At 35.2% G+C, this 17,956-nt stretch overlaps 1 protein-coding gene across 2 annotated transcripts; it reads right to left on the bottom strand.

Annotated features, from left to right (window-relative positions):
• Positions 1–8,866: 8,866 nt before the first annotated feature.
• On the bottom strand, positions 8,867–17,593 carry PIR121 (transcription activator). 2 transcript variants are annotated; one of them, XM_079064054.1, is made up of 30 exons: positions 17,326–17,593; positions 17,102–17,185; positions 16,610–16,682; positions 16,447–16,511; positions 16,211–16,288; positions 16,009–16,128; positions 15,753–15,916; positions 15,603–15,672; positions 15,471–15,535; positions 15,173–15,368; positions 14,944–15,095; positions 14,741–14,834; positions 14,302–14,520; positions 13,982–14,193; positions 13,744–13,891; positions 13,474–13,642; positions 13,305–13,381; positions 13,042–13,212; positions 12,740–12,816; positions 12,548–12,650; positions 12,347–12,466; positions 12,130–12,273; positions 11,910–12,059; positions 11,675–11,818; positions 10,952–11,039; positions 10,747–10,874; positions 10,160–10,364; positions 9,896–10,068; positions 9,408–9,608; positions 8,867–9,324 (listed from the first exon to the last, which is right to left on the bottom strand). In XM_079064054.1, exons 2-30 carry the CDS (start codon positions 17,153–17,155, stop codon positions 9,130–9,132), a joined length of 3,855 nt encoding a protein of 1,284 aa, XP_078920180.1. In that variant the 5' UTR covers positions 17,156–17,185; positions 17,326–17,593; the 3' UTR covers positions 8,867–9,129. The 2 variants fall into 2 exon arrangements, with proteins under 2 accessions (XP_078920180.1, XP_078920179.1); XM_079064053.1 differs by having other exon boundaries at positions 17,102–17,593.
• Between the last annotated feature and the right edge of the window lie 363 nt (positions 17,594–17,956).

Raw genomic sequence — 17,956 nt, 5'->3', positions numbered from 1 at the left:
CACAAGTTTAATCAATATGAGTTTGGATTTGTCACTAACCTTGTCTTGTGATTATGGTTTTGACAAATTCACATGGATAAGAACACATACACTATTAAATCTAAGTGTCATAAGGTTTCTCTCCGATTCATGAAAATGATGGTGAGGAAACACTTTCACTAAGTAGATTTTAGCTAGATAGCAATTGTGATATTTGCATTCTCAAAGTCGTTAGTGGAGCGTGTGTGGTTTACCGGCACACTAACATGGACTTGTGAGAAGTGGCAAAGGTCTAAACAATTGAAACTATGATTACGGCATCCCTTTTCATAGTTCTAAAATTATTTAGACACACATGTGAGCTATCTAAGAGAGGTGTATGATTTTGATAAAGTTTTATCAAAACAATCTAGTATCAGAAATCTGAACTTTGGTAAGAAAGTCAGCTGATTTCTGAGTACATGTCAAAGCCAGTGGGAGCATAAGTGTTATGCTAATAATCATCATGTTAGTGGGAGCATGATAATTATGACAAAGGTTGCAAGTTAGCAATGTTAATTATAGAAAACAAAAGTTTCAATTCGTGAGGTTGCAGGGGTTGAAAAAGTTGTTTTGCTATAATTAAGGGAGAGGAAATTATACTTCATTTCAATTCTAAAAGCTTAGATTGAGATTTTAATCGTATTTAATCAAGGATATATATATATGAATTTCATGTTGGAATGGCTCAACATAAGGAAATTCTATATATGGGTCCATTATTTGCGTTCTAAAATTCGATTATGATTACGGCATCCCTTTTCATAATCTGAATTTTGAGAACTTGGCAAATTGAAATGGAAATATTATAGCAAAAGACTGGTTTAGTCTTTATGTGAGACATCATGAATCGTGTCCCATATGCTTCGGATATAGGATCGATTACATGTGTTATATTCATCCTTTCTAAAATTTTCCAAATGCCTGGGGCATTATGAAGGGAAAAGGTCTAGAATTGGATATGACTAAAATGATTAAGCAATTGTCGAGGACAATCTAAGGTTTACCAAAGATTGGTTGCTCAAGGACAGTTGGAAGTATAATATTAATTCTAGAAGGACCATATTGACATAATCTGTAAGGAGGCAACTCTTGTTCAGAAGTGATAGTCAAAATGGAATATGGAAATGTTTCAAAGTTAGAAATTATTCAATCTGTGTAAGATTAGGAAACTTAATAAAAGAAGGATGTTTCCAAGGAGCTGATCTCCTTTGGAATGCTCTGTAATGATTGTTGTCAAGTCTTTCTGACTTTGTGCATAATCATTAAGAGGATCAATGCATATAAGTTTAGAATCTAACAGATTTCAGTAAATGGCATGAATTTGGAATTCTTGCATTTGCAGTAAGGATTTGGGACTGTGAAAAGAGGATCATTGGAGTGATGTTCAATTGATCTATTTTACAAAGTAAAGATCATAGACAAACATAGTATGCATACTTGGTGTATGGCATGACTAGTGTTTAGAAAACATAGTGTACATGCTTGGAGCATGGGACAACTATTGTTTTAAATTCAAGTATAAAGTTGATAAAACCGAAACAATGAATAATGAGTAATCAGTATGGTGATAAATAAAAGTGTTTATTTATATTCATAGGGTTTGATACCATATTTGATTCATTTATTCTTGTGTTTCACTTTGCATGTTTTGACTTCCAGAATAACTAAGTCGCTCTTCCTGAATGATTAAGTTATTCAAACCATCTACAGTCGGTCATATGTTGGAAGTAGATATGAATCAATACTGTCATGGGTTGGTTTGTAGAGGTCCAAGTTGGTGGACAAAGTGGTGCTACAACACTCATGAGTGCTCATAAGTTCTGAGTATTGGATTCAACCCGCGCTCATTTGAATCACTTCATGGATTTTATCACGAGTGATCATGAGACGATAATATCTTATATTCTTCAAACCTAGAGATATGAGTTGTTACTATGAGTTGGTTATACATTGATTGCACGAAAACGCATTGGTAACTCGATGTTATAAAACGTGCCTTTGTGTATGATTCAACAAGTAGTAGAACAAGCCATATGAGTCGAAGTTTATTCATTCCTTTTACCTTCGGGATAAAAGCGATATTTGTGGGCCCCTCGATGATTTAAAGATGATACATATGAGTGCTTGGCCAAGCCAGGACTGATTTGATTTGTTCAATCAGTCAGTCATCATGAATCGGAAATCGGGAAACAACAAATGGACAGAGAGAATGATTGATAATCCATGTCTCCGTCCATATGATATCTAGAATGGAGGAATATATGATCCCTTATCTAATGGACAAGTCATTGACAAAGGTCAGAGTTCATCGACAAGGTCAGAGTTCGACAGAAGCTTTTGAGAGCTACGATTGTTGATCGGTTCCTGAAGTCATACGCAATAATAGTTTTAGACTTATCCAAGTGGGAGACTGTTGGATTAATGTCTAAGTCCATAACTATAATTGGTAAGACTTGACCCGACCCGGCATGGTCCATTTGGGTTGCATGGCATCATGCATTTGGATAGACTATAATGAGAGAAATAACACTTAAGGTTGGTTAATATATTATAAGTTCTAATATATTAATAAGGTTATTTAATTAGTATTGATCAAGAATTAATTTGGAATTAATTAAGTGATCAAAAGGAGACTAATTAAATATATGGGTTGATTGTGTAAATCATTCATTCTTATATATGTGGGCTTGTGATCCAAGATTCCTTATGTTGGACTAAGTCCATGGGGTGACCCATGGATACTCCATGGAGGTTAAAATCCATGGAGCATAAGGAATGGGTAAAGTTATGAGTTACATGGTGTAACCCTAATAGCCACCATATAAAAGAATCCCATGGCTCAAGAAATCGTGCACTAATGTGTGAGTGTGAGGGCTAGACGATTTCAAGGAGTGTTCAAGTTTCTCTCAAGTTATTCCAAGTGTATTTGGTGTTGTGTGAACCATTTGAGGTGTCACACTTGGGGCACTAGGCACTCAAGCTTCATGAAGACATTCTACATCAAAGAGGTATGTATTCTATCTTGTTATATTTATTATTTTGTATGCTAGATTAGGATAATACCTTGGATGTTCTTAATTGTATGTATAATAGAGAAAACATAGATCCAAGGTATTTAGGGTTGCATGTACACTTAGGAGTGTTAGAATGCTCATAACCCAACAGTCTAGTGTGTCGGGGACGGTGATGCATGATTTCGAGGACGAAATCTAATTTAAGTGGGGGAGAGTTGTAACGCTCTGTTCCGAATTAACTTCTAGTCTGAGGCTGTGGGCCGAAGGTTGGTCTTCATAAGGAGTATGGCTCTAGATAAGGTAAGATCTAGGGCCATTTGGGTGCGGGTGATGTATTAGAAGTGTTTCGGGTGTTCGGGTTGTGTTTTGAAGCTTAGGGGTATTTCGGTGATGTGTCAGTTCGGGCTTTTGTGGATAATGGATTTTTGTTCGGAAGGTCTAAAGTAATATATGATTTGATAGATGTGTAGAGCTTCTCGTTACCTTTCCGTGGATATAAGGATCGTTGAAAACGGATTTATAACGAAGAAGTTATGGCTTTCAGAAGTTTAGTAGTTTCAGGCTTAGCCGAGTACGCTGGGCGTACACAAGGAGTACGTTGGGCGTACTAGGGAAAAAGTGAGTACGTTGGGCGTACCTTGGGTTACGCTGGGCGTAATGACCAGGAGTGGTCGCGAAGGTTCTCTAGAGTACGCTGGGCGTACCAGAATTACGTTGGGCGTAATCCCGTCAGATCAGAACCCTATTTTAGGGTCTTGGACCCTATTTAAACCCCTTATCTCATAACCAAACCCTAACATCTTCAGCATCCACCCCTCTAAACATTAGAAATCAACATATATCATCCATGGTGGCATTTTGAGCTTATAGAGTCCATTTTTGGGGTGTTTAACCCATTTCCAAGAAGTTGGAGTTTGATGCAAGGATAGGAATCAAGGAGGAGCTTATGGATCTGGCTTTTAGGACTCATTCTCATCTTAATGAAGGTATAAAGCTCTGAACTTGACCATTGAATGCTTAGATCTATTATGTTGAGTTTTTGGATCTTTTTGGTCCCAAGAATGGGGCTTTATGGTTCCAAATTTGTTTTTAGGCTTGGGGTTGCCACCCTTGATGCTATTTGAGTCCCTAAGGCAGAAAGTTGCCATCTTGATGGTCTTAATGGGTTCATGCTTGAGTTAGGGTCACTTTTATGGAAGTAGAATGCCATTTTTGGAGTTTGGGTTTGTTTAGGGCATGCAAAGTCACCAAGTCAGTGATTTTATGGGTTTAGATGTTAAGTATAGCTCAGATCTGTAATTTGGACTTGTTGGATCAAGTATTAAGCACTTAATGGATGTTGTGCATGAGCTACTTGTACGCTGGGCGTACTACGTAGTACGCTGCGCGTACAGTCCATTTGCTCAGTACGCTAAGCGTACAGAAGAGGTACGCTGGGCGTACGCTCTCAGGAGGACTTGAGCCTTTGAGGACTTCGGACCTTTGGGCCCTAATGGTTTTGGGGCTGGATTTGTTGATAGTTGGTCCTATTGGGCCTTGTGGCCCAATATAGAAATGAACTTCACATTTGTGGGCCTCGGTTTGGGCCAATAGGTTGTTGTGGGCCTTCGTGGGCCAATTTGGTCAGTATTATTGACTAAGGAGAATATTGAGCTTTAGTATAAGGTCCATTAGAAAGGTTTGGGCCCAATTTGGAAAATTGGTCCATTGACGGTTTTATGGACATTATAATGTTGGGCTTTTGTTTTGGGTTCGGACCTTAGTTGTGGATCATATTGGGCCAGGGGTTAAATGGTCATTTTACCCCATGCGTGGATTAAGGATTATGGTATGGGGCCCAATTGCTAACTTGGGTATATTGATTGGTAGTGGCAGCTCGGGAAGCTGGCGGGGCAGCAGCTAAGGATTTCTTCAGGAAGCTTCTGCATTCGAGGTGAGTCTTCTCACCATACCAATGGGTCTAAGGCACCAAGGCCGACCCATTTTATGTTATGTGGTACACTAGCTGTAGTAGAGATATGTGGTATGGTAGTTAGCTTTATGCTAAGTGGTATGCTAGTGATTATATGATATGTTTTATGCTAGTTGTCTTTGTGATACTTGCATGGAAGACCCCGGGGGGAGCCCGTGGCATTGGATGTAAGACCATGTGGGGTAGCCCATGGCAGTCCTAGGTAAGGACCATGTGGGGGTAGCCCATAGCATTAGATGTAAGACCATGTGGGGTAGCCCATGGCAGTCCTAGGTAAAGACCATGTGGGGTAGCCCATGGCTTTCCTAGGTTTTATGTATGCATGGCTTATGTGATACAGGTAGCTTTTATAGCTAACAGGATATGTGTTATGTGGATTGTGTATATGGTATGCTCTGGGAAACTCACTAAGCTTCGTGCTTACAGGTTTTGTTTATTGTTTCAGGTATCATCGTTTTGGAAAGGAAGGGCTCGGATTGATCGCAGTGCACACACCTATGATTTCCACAATGAATGATTTTGGGATGAACTCTGATAAATGTTTTACTTAATGATGATTTGAAATGTTTGGAATAAATGATATCTATTTTTAGGTTATATTAAAAATGAAATTTTTACCCCTGATTTTTGGGTCGTTACACATATACTATAATATTTGTAAGAAAATCATAAGAAACTCATTTTATTTACTAATCTATAAACACAATACAATAAGTATTTTATTTGATACAATGTAAAATACAAAAAACAAAAAAATGCTACAAAATTTCAAAGCATTTTCATGTCTTCGTGTCAATATTTCCATATTTTTTTCAATTTATAATTTTCCACCTCTTCAATATTCACCACAATTTCTTCCAAATCTACAAGAAAATTAATAAGGATCTGATTGATGCAAAAACACTCACAAAAATACATATGTGATTTACATGTGAATCACATGTAATTCATATGTGAATATATGAATTACATGTGATTCATATGTGAATAACATGTGATTTACATGTGAATAAATTTTGATTTACATGTGAATCACATGTGATTTACATGTGATTTACATGTGAATTACATGTGAATCACATGTAATTCATATGTGAATTACACGCGAATCACATGTAATTCATATATGAATTACATGTGATTCATATGTGAATAACATGTGATTTACATGTGAATAACTTGTGATTTACATGTGAATCACATGTAATTCATATGTGAATTACTAGTCATTTACATGTGTATCACATGTGATTCATATGTCATTTACATGTGAATCACATGTAATTCATATGTGATTTACATGTGAATCACATGTAATTCATATGTGATTTACATGTGAATCACATGTAATTCATATGTGAATCACAAGAATTCAATGATGAACCATAAACAAGTAAAATAAAGAAAACCCCATAGAATTTGTTCTAGGTTTATAAAAAAATGTAATTACAAGTTTTAGGATTTTTGCAATTGCAACATTAAAGGTATCTGTAAATGAATAGATTGGTTACCAGGTATGATGGATCTTGAAATGTCATTGTCACATTTGACCAAAATAAGACATGCCATGAAAATAAAAGTAGAGTATCATCTATAAATAGTGATATTATCTTTTCTGGTAATGAACTAGTAAAGATGAAAAGAACAAAATATTAAAAAAAATAGAAATGTTGAAACCAAGCACAAACCTGAAGAGGAGAAATGTCGGATTTAGCCCCACAGATACTCTTCCTCTATATGGAGGTTATCATAAAAAGCTGAAGCAATTCGAGCTTTCAGTTCCTGATCATATAAGTATTAACTCCATCATTTGGTGATGTTAATATACTTATCAGATTCAGTTACATGTATATAACTACATTTTATACATCTCAAGCTCTCAACTGCTTATTTATTTATTTTATTGTTTTATCTCCATATTTCAGATAATCCTATCTCAAGAGAAACAAATTCAAAAGCTTAAAGCACTGGTACAATCTCTTCAAGAACAGTTGCTAGTATGCAGGGGCAAAGATGACATTGAGAATGACACTACAGGATCTTTAACTGAACTACTAAACGAACTAAATCATCACCAAATCATGGAGTAATAATTAACTTATTAACATCACCAAATTTCTTATATTACTTAGCACAATCAATGATGAAAATTTTCATTCAGTGAACACCATGGATGGTTACTTCCACAGAAAAATAGATTTTATACGTGTTAATTGTATAGTGCAGTCGAACAGGGGAAACTAACCTGCCTCTGTCGGCATTGTAAGGTCCAATTCACTACGAGACTATAATTTTTCAAGAAGATAAAATCAATTCACTACGAGAGAGATAGAGAGAGACTAACTTGTTCCTCGCACCGTTGTAGGGCTTATGAACACCATCAATAAAGAATAACACAGTAGGATACCTCCTAAGGATTTAGATCAGTATACCTGATTCGCGATGGACATGGAAGTAGTCGTTGATTGTTTGATCGGAAAATCATCCGGAAACAGGAAGAATAACTTCATAGTCGACAATTATTGTTTCTGTTGAAGGTAATGACGGATTTTCGAGCATAAATTAGATATGTTAATCCATGGAACGACATCAATTTGTTGATTCATCGATTATCTTCCAATGATTTAGAAATTAGGCATTGTGGATTGTAAGTCACTGTAAATTAGAACTTGTAAAAATCTCGGTACTCTCGAACAAACTCCACCATCACAGTCATTGGAGTTTCTTTTTCTTCATCTCCTGTTACATGTCTGATCGGAAAATCGACAATAATGGTGGTTGACTCGAGACAACAGTGAGAATGCGGAGGCGATTGTAGACAGCCACTTCTATTCACGATCTATGACGGTGGCTAAGATCCGACGCTTTAAGGCAAATCAAAATCAACAAAATAGCGGTGTCAGTGTGGAGGAGTAGAGGCGGAGGCGGTACTCTCCGGCGATCGAAGACGAGTGAGAATGGGGCATCGATGAAGGTTTATTTTTAAACCCTAAGATACCACTAAAGTTCCTAATAATTACAAAAATGCCACATTTGATCCAAGCCATCTATTTTTTCAATCTAACGCTCCATATTTAGTTCTCGGGTTCTCGGGAAATTATGAGTTCTCAAATGAATCTTCCTCTCTCTCTCTCTCTCTCTCTCTCTCTCTCTCTCTATATATATATATATATATATATATATATATATATATATATATATATATATATATATATATATATATATATATATATGTGAATAACTAAACGTATGTAAATAAATTAATAAAATAATCACAAGCCTACAATTCTGCCTCCAATATCAATCCAAAAATGCTTTAGTAATTTTCCCATTTAATCATTTTCAAGGTTTCCAAAAATGCGTTGCTAACAATATGCATTGATTGAACACTAATCTTAACATTATATTTGTTACCTTTATAAGTTATTCAAGTTATTCACATTGATTTTCTATCATAACTTTTATTACATAACAATCGACATGAATCTGAATCTGAATATATCATTCAAATCGTCTATTTTTATTTACATAATGATTAAATTTGTATAAATCTAAATATACTGTTGAAACCATCTCGTTTTTATTTACGTAATAATATAAATTTATCTCATATCCAACATATAATGTCTCAATTTGTTTTATTTGTATCATTATAAAATACTTTTCTTCTTTGTATCGTTCTAAATTACATTTTTCTTACATCACTATTGAAATATGAAATCCTAGAGACATTCGCATGCACAATGGTTTATAAATTGTATGTCATTTTTTATTAAACCCCGATACCCTAAAAACCATCTGATTTTGAAACTAATTACACCATTATAATTGTCATAATATCACCGACCGACTTCAATGATAAATTTAATTTGGCCAATTTTTTATTTTTCAATATAAAATACTGAATAGCTTTACATAAACTCAAAAAATAATTTCAGCCCAACCCCACAATTCTCCCTCCAATCATTAGTTTAATCAAGTTCCATAACATGGGTATTTTTTCGCATTTAATCTTTTTCAAATTTCCAGGAGGAGTACAACCCTTAGTTATCACAACAAACAAAAAGCAAACACTACTCAACAAGAAATATGAAAGAAAACAAGGAGATTTACAAATAATTGTCAAGAACATTTCTGTGGGAGAGTTTCAAAGGCAGAGACTGTGTTTTCGAATTTGATGCGGTGAAGAGGGGCCCCACTTTGCTTGATAGCACAGGCTTGCTTGTCTTCAAGAGGACACCGTGCCTTCAACATTGAAAACACATGGTTGTTTAACCGTCTTGCTTTCTTCATAGCTTCTATTAGCCCTTCCCACCCCTAAAATTTAAAATTTACTCCATGTGTTAATTCTGAAAATTACAGAATTTAATTTTGAAAAATACAACAGAAAATGAATAAACCTGAGAAAACTGTGGACTCTTATTTGAAGGTCCAGTTGCTGCTGCATTGTCAACTTCAGCAATATTAAGGACTTGATACGAAAAGTCAAACAGCTCAAAATGGAGCTGTTGACCAAGCAAGTAGATTATCGTGCAACCACCCCATGCAACTGAATCGCCCAGCATTTCATGCTTGTTTTGCATAGAATCTTCCAGATATTCCTGCAAATAACAAAAAAGACTCAATTACAATTTTGGTCCCTGAATATATATATATATATATATATATATATAGTTGGTTCTTGCAATTTTCATCCGTAAAGATTACTGCTTTTAGTCCCCTGAGTATTCCTCCTGATTTTTTTTCTATAAATTTGGTACAAAAATAAATAGTCAATTACTTAAAATAATGACCAAAAACGTTACAAACCCAAGAAAGGTGGGACAAGGACTGTCGTATGTGCAAAAAGACGTAAATGCCCTCCTCTTCAATATCATCATAGACTTACAATTTGGAGACCGCTAAATATACGGTAAAAATCCTTTGATGTGGTGATGTCGATGAAGCCAGTCTTTGGTGCAGCACTCCATTTGACACAATATTTATCAAGTGCAGCACTGGTAAAAGCAAGGGCATACTCAAGGACACTTCCGGTATTTAAGTTGGCCTTGTACAATAAATCTGCAACAGCCAAAAACCAATTCTAAATCTTTCAAAATTATTACTTTTATAAATAATCCCTTAGTTTTTTTATAAGATAAACATCACACACCAGCAGCTTCAGCTTGTTTTGACATTGTGTACAAGGGTGTGGGGTTTACGGGGTTGCTGGATACAATGGCAGCAGTAGCTGACTTGAACAGAGTAACAACAGGGGTATTTCTGTCTTCTTGAGTTTGAAGTATTTGACCATCTGCACCAGGTATTAAGCCTAACCATGAGGCCACTTGCATGAATTGTGTTGTGTCAGTTTCTCTCTGTTGATCATATTCATACCATACCAAATTACAAGATTAAGCAGCAGTTAGTTATTTAACTTAATATAATAAATAAGAGAAAATTACATTTTTGGTCCCTGGGTATAGCTGATTTTTTTCAATTTTAGTCCCAAAAAGTTTTCTTTTTGCAAATTTGGTCCTTATTCGAGAGGAGGTTGTAGCCATTTTGGTCCATGTTCCAAGTTAAATGAACCAAAATTGCAAAAAACAGCAATAGTCAGGGACCAAAAAACTCAAATAAGGACCAAAATTGCATAAGAAAACATTTTGGAACCAAAATTGCAAAAATCAGCTATATTCAATGACCAAAAATGCAACTTACTGTAATATAGATAATAAGAGCAGAGGCCAGAGAGCTTACCAAAACTATATCAAGCAGGCCCATCCAATATAATGCACTTCCAACCTCCTTAATCCCATGTAGAATCTCTGCTTTAAGTTCTGTTTTTGACTGCCACTTAAGAAGTTCTTTCACAAGCCTCATACAGCCTGCAAAATATATATAAAATAAATTTAAGATACATACAACAAAAAAGAAAACATTTTTTTTAAAAGGATTCAGTCACCTGTAACGCCACCATCAAAAGGGAGTAAACCAATGGATTTGGGCAATGTTTCTTGTAATCCGGTTACCATTGGTTCTAGGTTTGTTATCTGAATCAGTTACAGCCAACTGTGATGTTAGACCACGGTAGTTATATACGATTAAAGACCATCCTACTATTCATTGTGTCCACATTTGGTCCTTCTGGACTTTTTTGTGCATATCGGGTCCCTACACCTTTTAAACTTGTATCAAATACGCCAGTATGGCAGGTTGTCTGCTGCTCATAATGGTATAATCAGTACAACAGTAATAGATTAGGGAGCTTTAATGGACAAAAAATTCTAGATTGACCAAATGTGGACATCAATGCTGCAAAGAGGAAACATAAAGTTTATTACTGTTTTTTGCATTTAACCTTAATTTATAGATAACAATTGATATTATTTTTATGTAATTTTAAAAGTAGACAAAAAAGTATATAATTTGGTCACTAGAATTTTTGTCCATCAAAGCTCCCTAAAACTCTTTTTGTTGTACTGATTATACCATGCAAGCAGCAGCCAGGTCATAACGGTGTATTTGATAAAAAAAAAAAAATTAAATGTTTAGGGACCCAATAAGATATGTACAAAAGAAAATTCCAGAATGACCAAATGTGCACACAACAAATACTTGGATGGCTGATTTTACCTAAACCCTGTAAAATAATCATGTGTAAGTGTAACTACAATTATGAAGATACCTTGGTTGATATATGATCCAGTAGTGCACGAATAAGCCATGGCAATGATCTAGAACCCAAAAGTCGTACAATTGAGAACATGTGAGGTAGCCCAAAGAACCCACTATGCAATTTAGCAAAGCTTTGATGAGCATTGTTTAATTCCTAAAATACCCCCAAATTAATAACATCCTTGCAAGTAACACGAAAACGAATAATAAAAGTATATTGATAGTTTTATGTAATGGTTTCTTACTTGAGTTCCACAATAGAAGTTAGGTTTGGCATATGGAACTGATGGTTTCTGAACAGGGGCAGAAGGGACTTTTGACGATCGGACAAAACGTTGAGTTGTGTTACATAGGATGAAATTTGGCAGGAAATCATTTTGCATTTCTGTCCATATCTAGGATAAAGGAAACTATTATGTTATGCAAAAAACAGAAAAAAAAAAAGTATAATAACTAAGTTTATACCTGAGAAGCAAGTCGACTTGAGTAAGAAACAAGAGAGACGTTTTCCATCATCTCACTTAGCATTATACTGAATGAATCTATAGTGAGATCACGCGACAAGAATTCATGACTCATTTTTAAGATTTCCAGAAGCTTCTCCAACTCCTAGATAGATTAAACAAAAGAACATCAAATAACAGCTAGAATGACACAAAAGATAAAATTTGCTATTACTTACAACGATAGCACACAAGTCCTGGGATTCAAAACGATCAAACAAAAATTCAAGGTTGTCTCTAAATAATTTGTTCATCCTCTCAGATATCAAGCTCCTCAAGTTGATTGTTCTTCCAAGTAACTGTAGATTATAAATATTTGTGAGTGTGAGAAAGATAATGTTACAGTTACACAGTTGGGGCAAAATAGGTATTTTGCTTACCTTGACTCTTTTCATGTTGAGTAGGGCAGTGAATCGCATTGGGCGGACAGAGAACTTTTCTCCATTATCCAATGTGAAAAGGAATGAAGGATCAAGAAGCTCACTGGAAATTTTGGTAACCCCATTTGTGACAACTACATTTTTTCGGTCAACTCTAATAGGACAAAGTCAAAGTAAAGGGAAGGGTGTTACCTAGCAGCCCAACTTTTATAATGTGTGAATATAGTTTCGCACAACCTCGAGACAAATATATCAAAACAATTATCCACCTAAAAAAAACATATGCAGACATTTAGTACGTATTCGGAACGTCAAACAGAAGCAAAGCATGATTTCCTTTCTGTTGAGAGTTTAAATGGAAAAACAGAAATTCTATAACTGTTAGGGTAAAGTCACATATCTAGAGTTATAGCTATTGTCGAATAGAAAACAATGATCTAGGAAAGCATAATTATGCAATAATGCAAATCTTAAAGATATTCAAGGTAAATTACCTCAGCTTCGATCTCATCATAGAGAAAGCGTTGCTTGAGCACAACCAAGGCATGTTGAGCAGAATCATTGTATATGTCAAATGGCATCAGAACACTTTCAAGAAGACCACCATTTTGTGACTCCAGTACATGATCCACCAACATCCAAGGAAGGGAGCAATCAATAGGAAACTGCATTCAGAAAAATACATAAGAGTCAAAATTACTATCAACAGTAAAACAGTCATGATGATATATATTTATTACTGAATTTTGAGGCTTACTTGAATGACACGTGAAGATTCCAAATAAAATTCTCTAAACCATAAGAAACCAAGATCTGTCAACGTTGCAACCGTAACTGAAATGTTAAAAAGAAAAAGGTTATTTTAGCAATGATATCAATAACCAAACCAAAAAAAAAAGTCATTCATCAGAAAACAAATAGCTGACCTGAATAGTCTAGTATGTGCAGGAAGAAACTAAGCTTGTAGAAAAAGGTTTCCAATTGTTTTAAATCATTTGCAGGAATCTCAGAGCTGCTATTCCCAAAAAGACCACCTGGCTTCCTCATATTACCACCAGATACCACCTCATATATCAAAAATTGCAGGCAATGTACCTGAAAGAAAGAAAGAAAGAAAGAAAGAGAGATCAACAGACAAGTTTACGAAGAAATCTCCTGGATAGCTTAGATTAGAGATTCAAAGTTTTAGTTTTAACCTGTGCTGCAGTAGGTGCAACTGCCCTTGGATAAAAGAAGCTTCCTTTGTTTTCTTCACCTCCATGTTGTGATGTTTGCAACTCAGAATCAGTCCTGCTGGTGTTAGCCATCCAGTCTGCTGATAGGGTCCGCATATCAGATAGTATCCTGAAAAACATATAAGAACCAACCTTCTAGAGTCATCATGAAAACATAAAAGGCATGAAAAAGAAAAGAAAAAAGAAAAAGGATGCCAACCTACAAAGGTCTTTTTTCTTCCGGAATGTGGTCCGTAACATGGTTGCCAATGTGTTCTGTACAAAATCTTGAACCTCAGAATGGACAGTTTCCCATAAAGCATCTGCTACTAATGTGTCACACCTCTGCATCATTGATCCAATGCTTTTAATGTAGCTAACAACTTCAACCAAAGCTTTCCTTTCATCCGCACTGTAATTAAACCGAACCACCTACAAAAGATATAAAGTTTTGACTTTTGTTTGAGGTACCACAGAAAGAGATTCAAATTCAATCATAACAACATAGATAAAAAAAAAAAAAAAAAAAAAAAGAGAGACCTTTTCATAATCAGAAACTGGTGATGTGGTTTCAAGTGACTCTGAATTAGGGGCAAAGTCCTTGCAGGGGCGTGAGAATTTCCATGCACATTGCTCCCAAATGCGTGCACTCCATCGGCTTAAAAGCTGAAAACCTTCAACAACCATATCGTACATACAACCTTTGACTTCCTTTGACCATTCAATATCTGCACTATCTATTGTTTTCAATAGTGCTAGCTGCCAAAATCAGGAAACAAACACATTCATTGACAAATGTAGAAAAGAACTCAGAATACTATGAAGACAGAAAAACAAGTCTGTGTGATTATCAAGACAAACATCATTACCCATTCAGCCACTTTACCTATACAGGACTTAATGGGGAAAAAAAGAAACAGCGATTAAGACATTTACATACAAATACAGAAAGTAAAAAATGTATACAAGAAATAAAGACCTGGTTCATAGCAGAAGCAAAACGGATAGTGAAGTCATCATGCTCAGAACGAATGGCTCCAATGTGATTAATGATCAAATAATGTCGCTGATAAGTAAATCATGTCAAGGAAATTGCAAAAAAAAGATATTTTTTCGTATGAATCAGTGTAAATATATCTGTAGAATCAAATAAAATTATGAAATAAATGACATGGAGGATATTCTTGAACTTCACGGGGTGGAAGCTCATGTGGGGCCGGAAGACTTAGCAAGCGGGTTTGTGCAGAGAATTTTGGGAAGTACATAGAGAGCTCCTTCAAGATTGCAGCTGGTGAAAGATGAAGATCTGGGAATGCAGGTATCACTGGATCATTCTGCAAACAAATAAATATAAAATATTTATTTCTAGAAGCTTGGTTTCAAAAGGAAAAGAATCTAATATAACACATACCTTAAAAATAGTAATGAGTCTGTTCATTTTCACCCTCTTGTTCAGTGACTCGCTGTCTTTTTCTGATGATGTTGCTAAGACAACAAGAACAGGGAGAATGCGAAGAAGCACATGTCTTTCAGGGAAAAGAAGTGCAAAATCCAACTCCAGGCATTCAGCTGCATACACAATCAGAACTTGGAGAATGTCTTCCACACTATCACAGGTCAAGGAACTCAAAAGAACAAACTTGATGATAATAATAATAATAAGCTCACAACCCTTGAATCAAATGTGATAAGATAGCCTAGTAGGATACTTGTTTACACGAAACATCTCAACATGCAGGTTCAACAGTATGGCCCACCTTGTGCTCAAGAAAATCTGCAAACAACTCAACAATTAATTCTTTAAGTCAACTTATCCTTATAATGTAAGCACAAGCAAACACCTGTAGATCATCTAACTCCTCTCTCATTGAATCCGTGTCTTGCCACTGAATACTGACTTGAGTAAATGTCCTGACAATAGCAAAAAGATTTCAGTCGATTTTATTCATAATTGTTGGAGTAGCATGATAAATGATAAATACCAAGCTTACCTTTTATACCAAGAGAAATCATTAGGTATGCTGGCTTTTGCATTTTTGAGATGATCAAGTTGAACCAAAACATCAAGTAATTTCAACATGGACCAAAGATGAGTTACAGTGGGCCCATTGATGCGTCTTTCAGGTCTGGAAAACCGTTGCATATCTGCTGCTAACTAAATTAGAAGGAAAAGTGGTTAGATGGCAACTTGGAAGAAAAGTTGAATATAGGGGCAATACTGGAAAATGATAAAATCATGGCACATACTTTAGCTGCAGCTGATGCTTGCCATCTTTGTATCTCACGAAGCCGACTCATTTCCAAGTCCAGTACTTGATAAGTTTCTAGATACAAATCAGCCTGGCTTTGCTTCATAGAATCTGGAAGCTGGTAATATATTTGTGCATTATATCAGGTCATTATAAAAAAATAAATAAATAATACTTTTCAAGAATTTTCTTTAGCAAACCTGAGGAAGTGCTTTGACACAACTCCTGTATGCATAGAGGACTGATACCATTTCCCTGCCTTCTTGGATAAGAGTATTCTACAAATATATAAGAAATTACTATATAGAGGTATTAACAATGCAATGTACAAAAAGTTCTAGATCATGTTAGATGAACTTAGATTATAGCCAAATGACAAATATATTGGGAACATTCATTTCAAGATTCAAAATGAAATGCTGGAAGAGCAACATACCAGTTGATTTAGTGCCTTTGTGTCCTCAGATAAAGACAGCCGATATGCATGGACATCGCTGTACTCTGCAAAAAGTGATGAGCATATTAATTGACTATAAAGGGCATAGAATAAAAGGATCTGAATTTGCATCTCAAAATGAAGAAAAGAAGCAATCTCATACCTATTGGACTAATTGTTGCACCTCTTTCAGATGAAACCCATAACGCTGGGCCTTGCACCTCTGGTTGATCATCCTACAGTTACAAAGAGTTTGAGAGATAAACATATGCAACAATGAATATATATAATTTTATATAGACAATAAACCTAACTCACTTAATACATGAAGTAACAAGAAAAAACAAAGAAAATGTTAACATTTAGGTCAAGACTCAAGCCATCCAACTTCCAACATCGAGTTTGCTAATAACTCCACAAACATTCAAGAAAAAACATGATATCTGCCTCAAACTGTATAAAAGATAACAGACATGTGATATAACTGATACTGAATTAGCAACAAGATCAATATCCATCTGAACTCAAAATTGGATTATAAAGGTCGAAAGGTAAATAATAACAACACGAAATCTATGTAATGTTCCATAGCATCTAACATCAGTTTTACCAAGCTTAGCTATTCAATGCAGCGGTCTTTTACATACATACATACCTCCAATGAAAATGTCGAAAGAGCAGCAATTGCTTCTTCAACGGGAACAGCCATGGAAATCTACCTCCACTGAGCGTTACGATTCTGTCAAAAGATGAAAATTGAAAACCCTGAAACGATTACTGAACAGTACGCCGCTGTCGCATTACAATTTGAGTGGTCCAATCCAGGCATTCGATAACAATACGAATCAAGTTAGATTGACAGTAGATACTGGTTATTACCCAATGAAAATGAAAATTCGTTGAGCAGCGATTGATATCTGAAGAATATGGAGGAAAAGATCGAAGTATTTGCTTCTACGGATTCTTGAAATAGAAGTTTAATGACGACGTGGAACCCATTTTCAACAACTTTAGGCTCTTAGCTAAGAGTACTTCTGAAGACAACTTTACAAGATCTAACAGACGAGGATTTTAACAATTTCCTTCAGGTGGGTGTGGGTGACAAATTTTTCCCCAAAATTGGCGCAAGTAACTTTCTTTCGACTGCACTATCTTATTAGTTCCCTTTTGTCCCGTTGACATATCTCAAAACATAATGAAATATTTGAATGATATTATTTATGATAAATTGATTGATAATTGAAGTGTTTTATTATTGACCAGGTGTTAGACCCATGTATTATATGGGTTTACTAGGTGAAAACCTGTGGAACCCACGGGTGTTAATTTTAAATAGAATTTAAAATTTAATTATGTAATAAAATAATATTTCATTAATTTAGAAAACTTATGAATTGTAATATTGCATTTTTTAATAACTTTGTGATTTGTAAGTATTTAATTACACAGTAAATTGTAACTATTTAATTAGAAATAGAGATTTTTAAAACCATTACTTTTGGTGCATGAT

This window comes from Lactuca virosa, chromosome 8 (assembly GCF_052849685.1).
Source record: "Lactuca virosa cultivar CGN04683 chromosome 8, Lactuca_virosa_CGN04683_v6, whole genome shotgun sequence".
NCBI lineage: Eukaryota > Viridiplantae > Streptophyta > Magnoliopsida > Asterales > Asteraceae > Lactuca > Lactuca virosa.
Note: the sequence above shows the minus strand (reverse complement) of the source record. Positions and strands in the feature narration are given on the sequence as shown.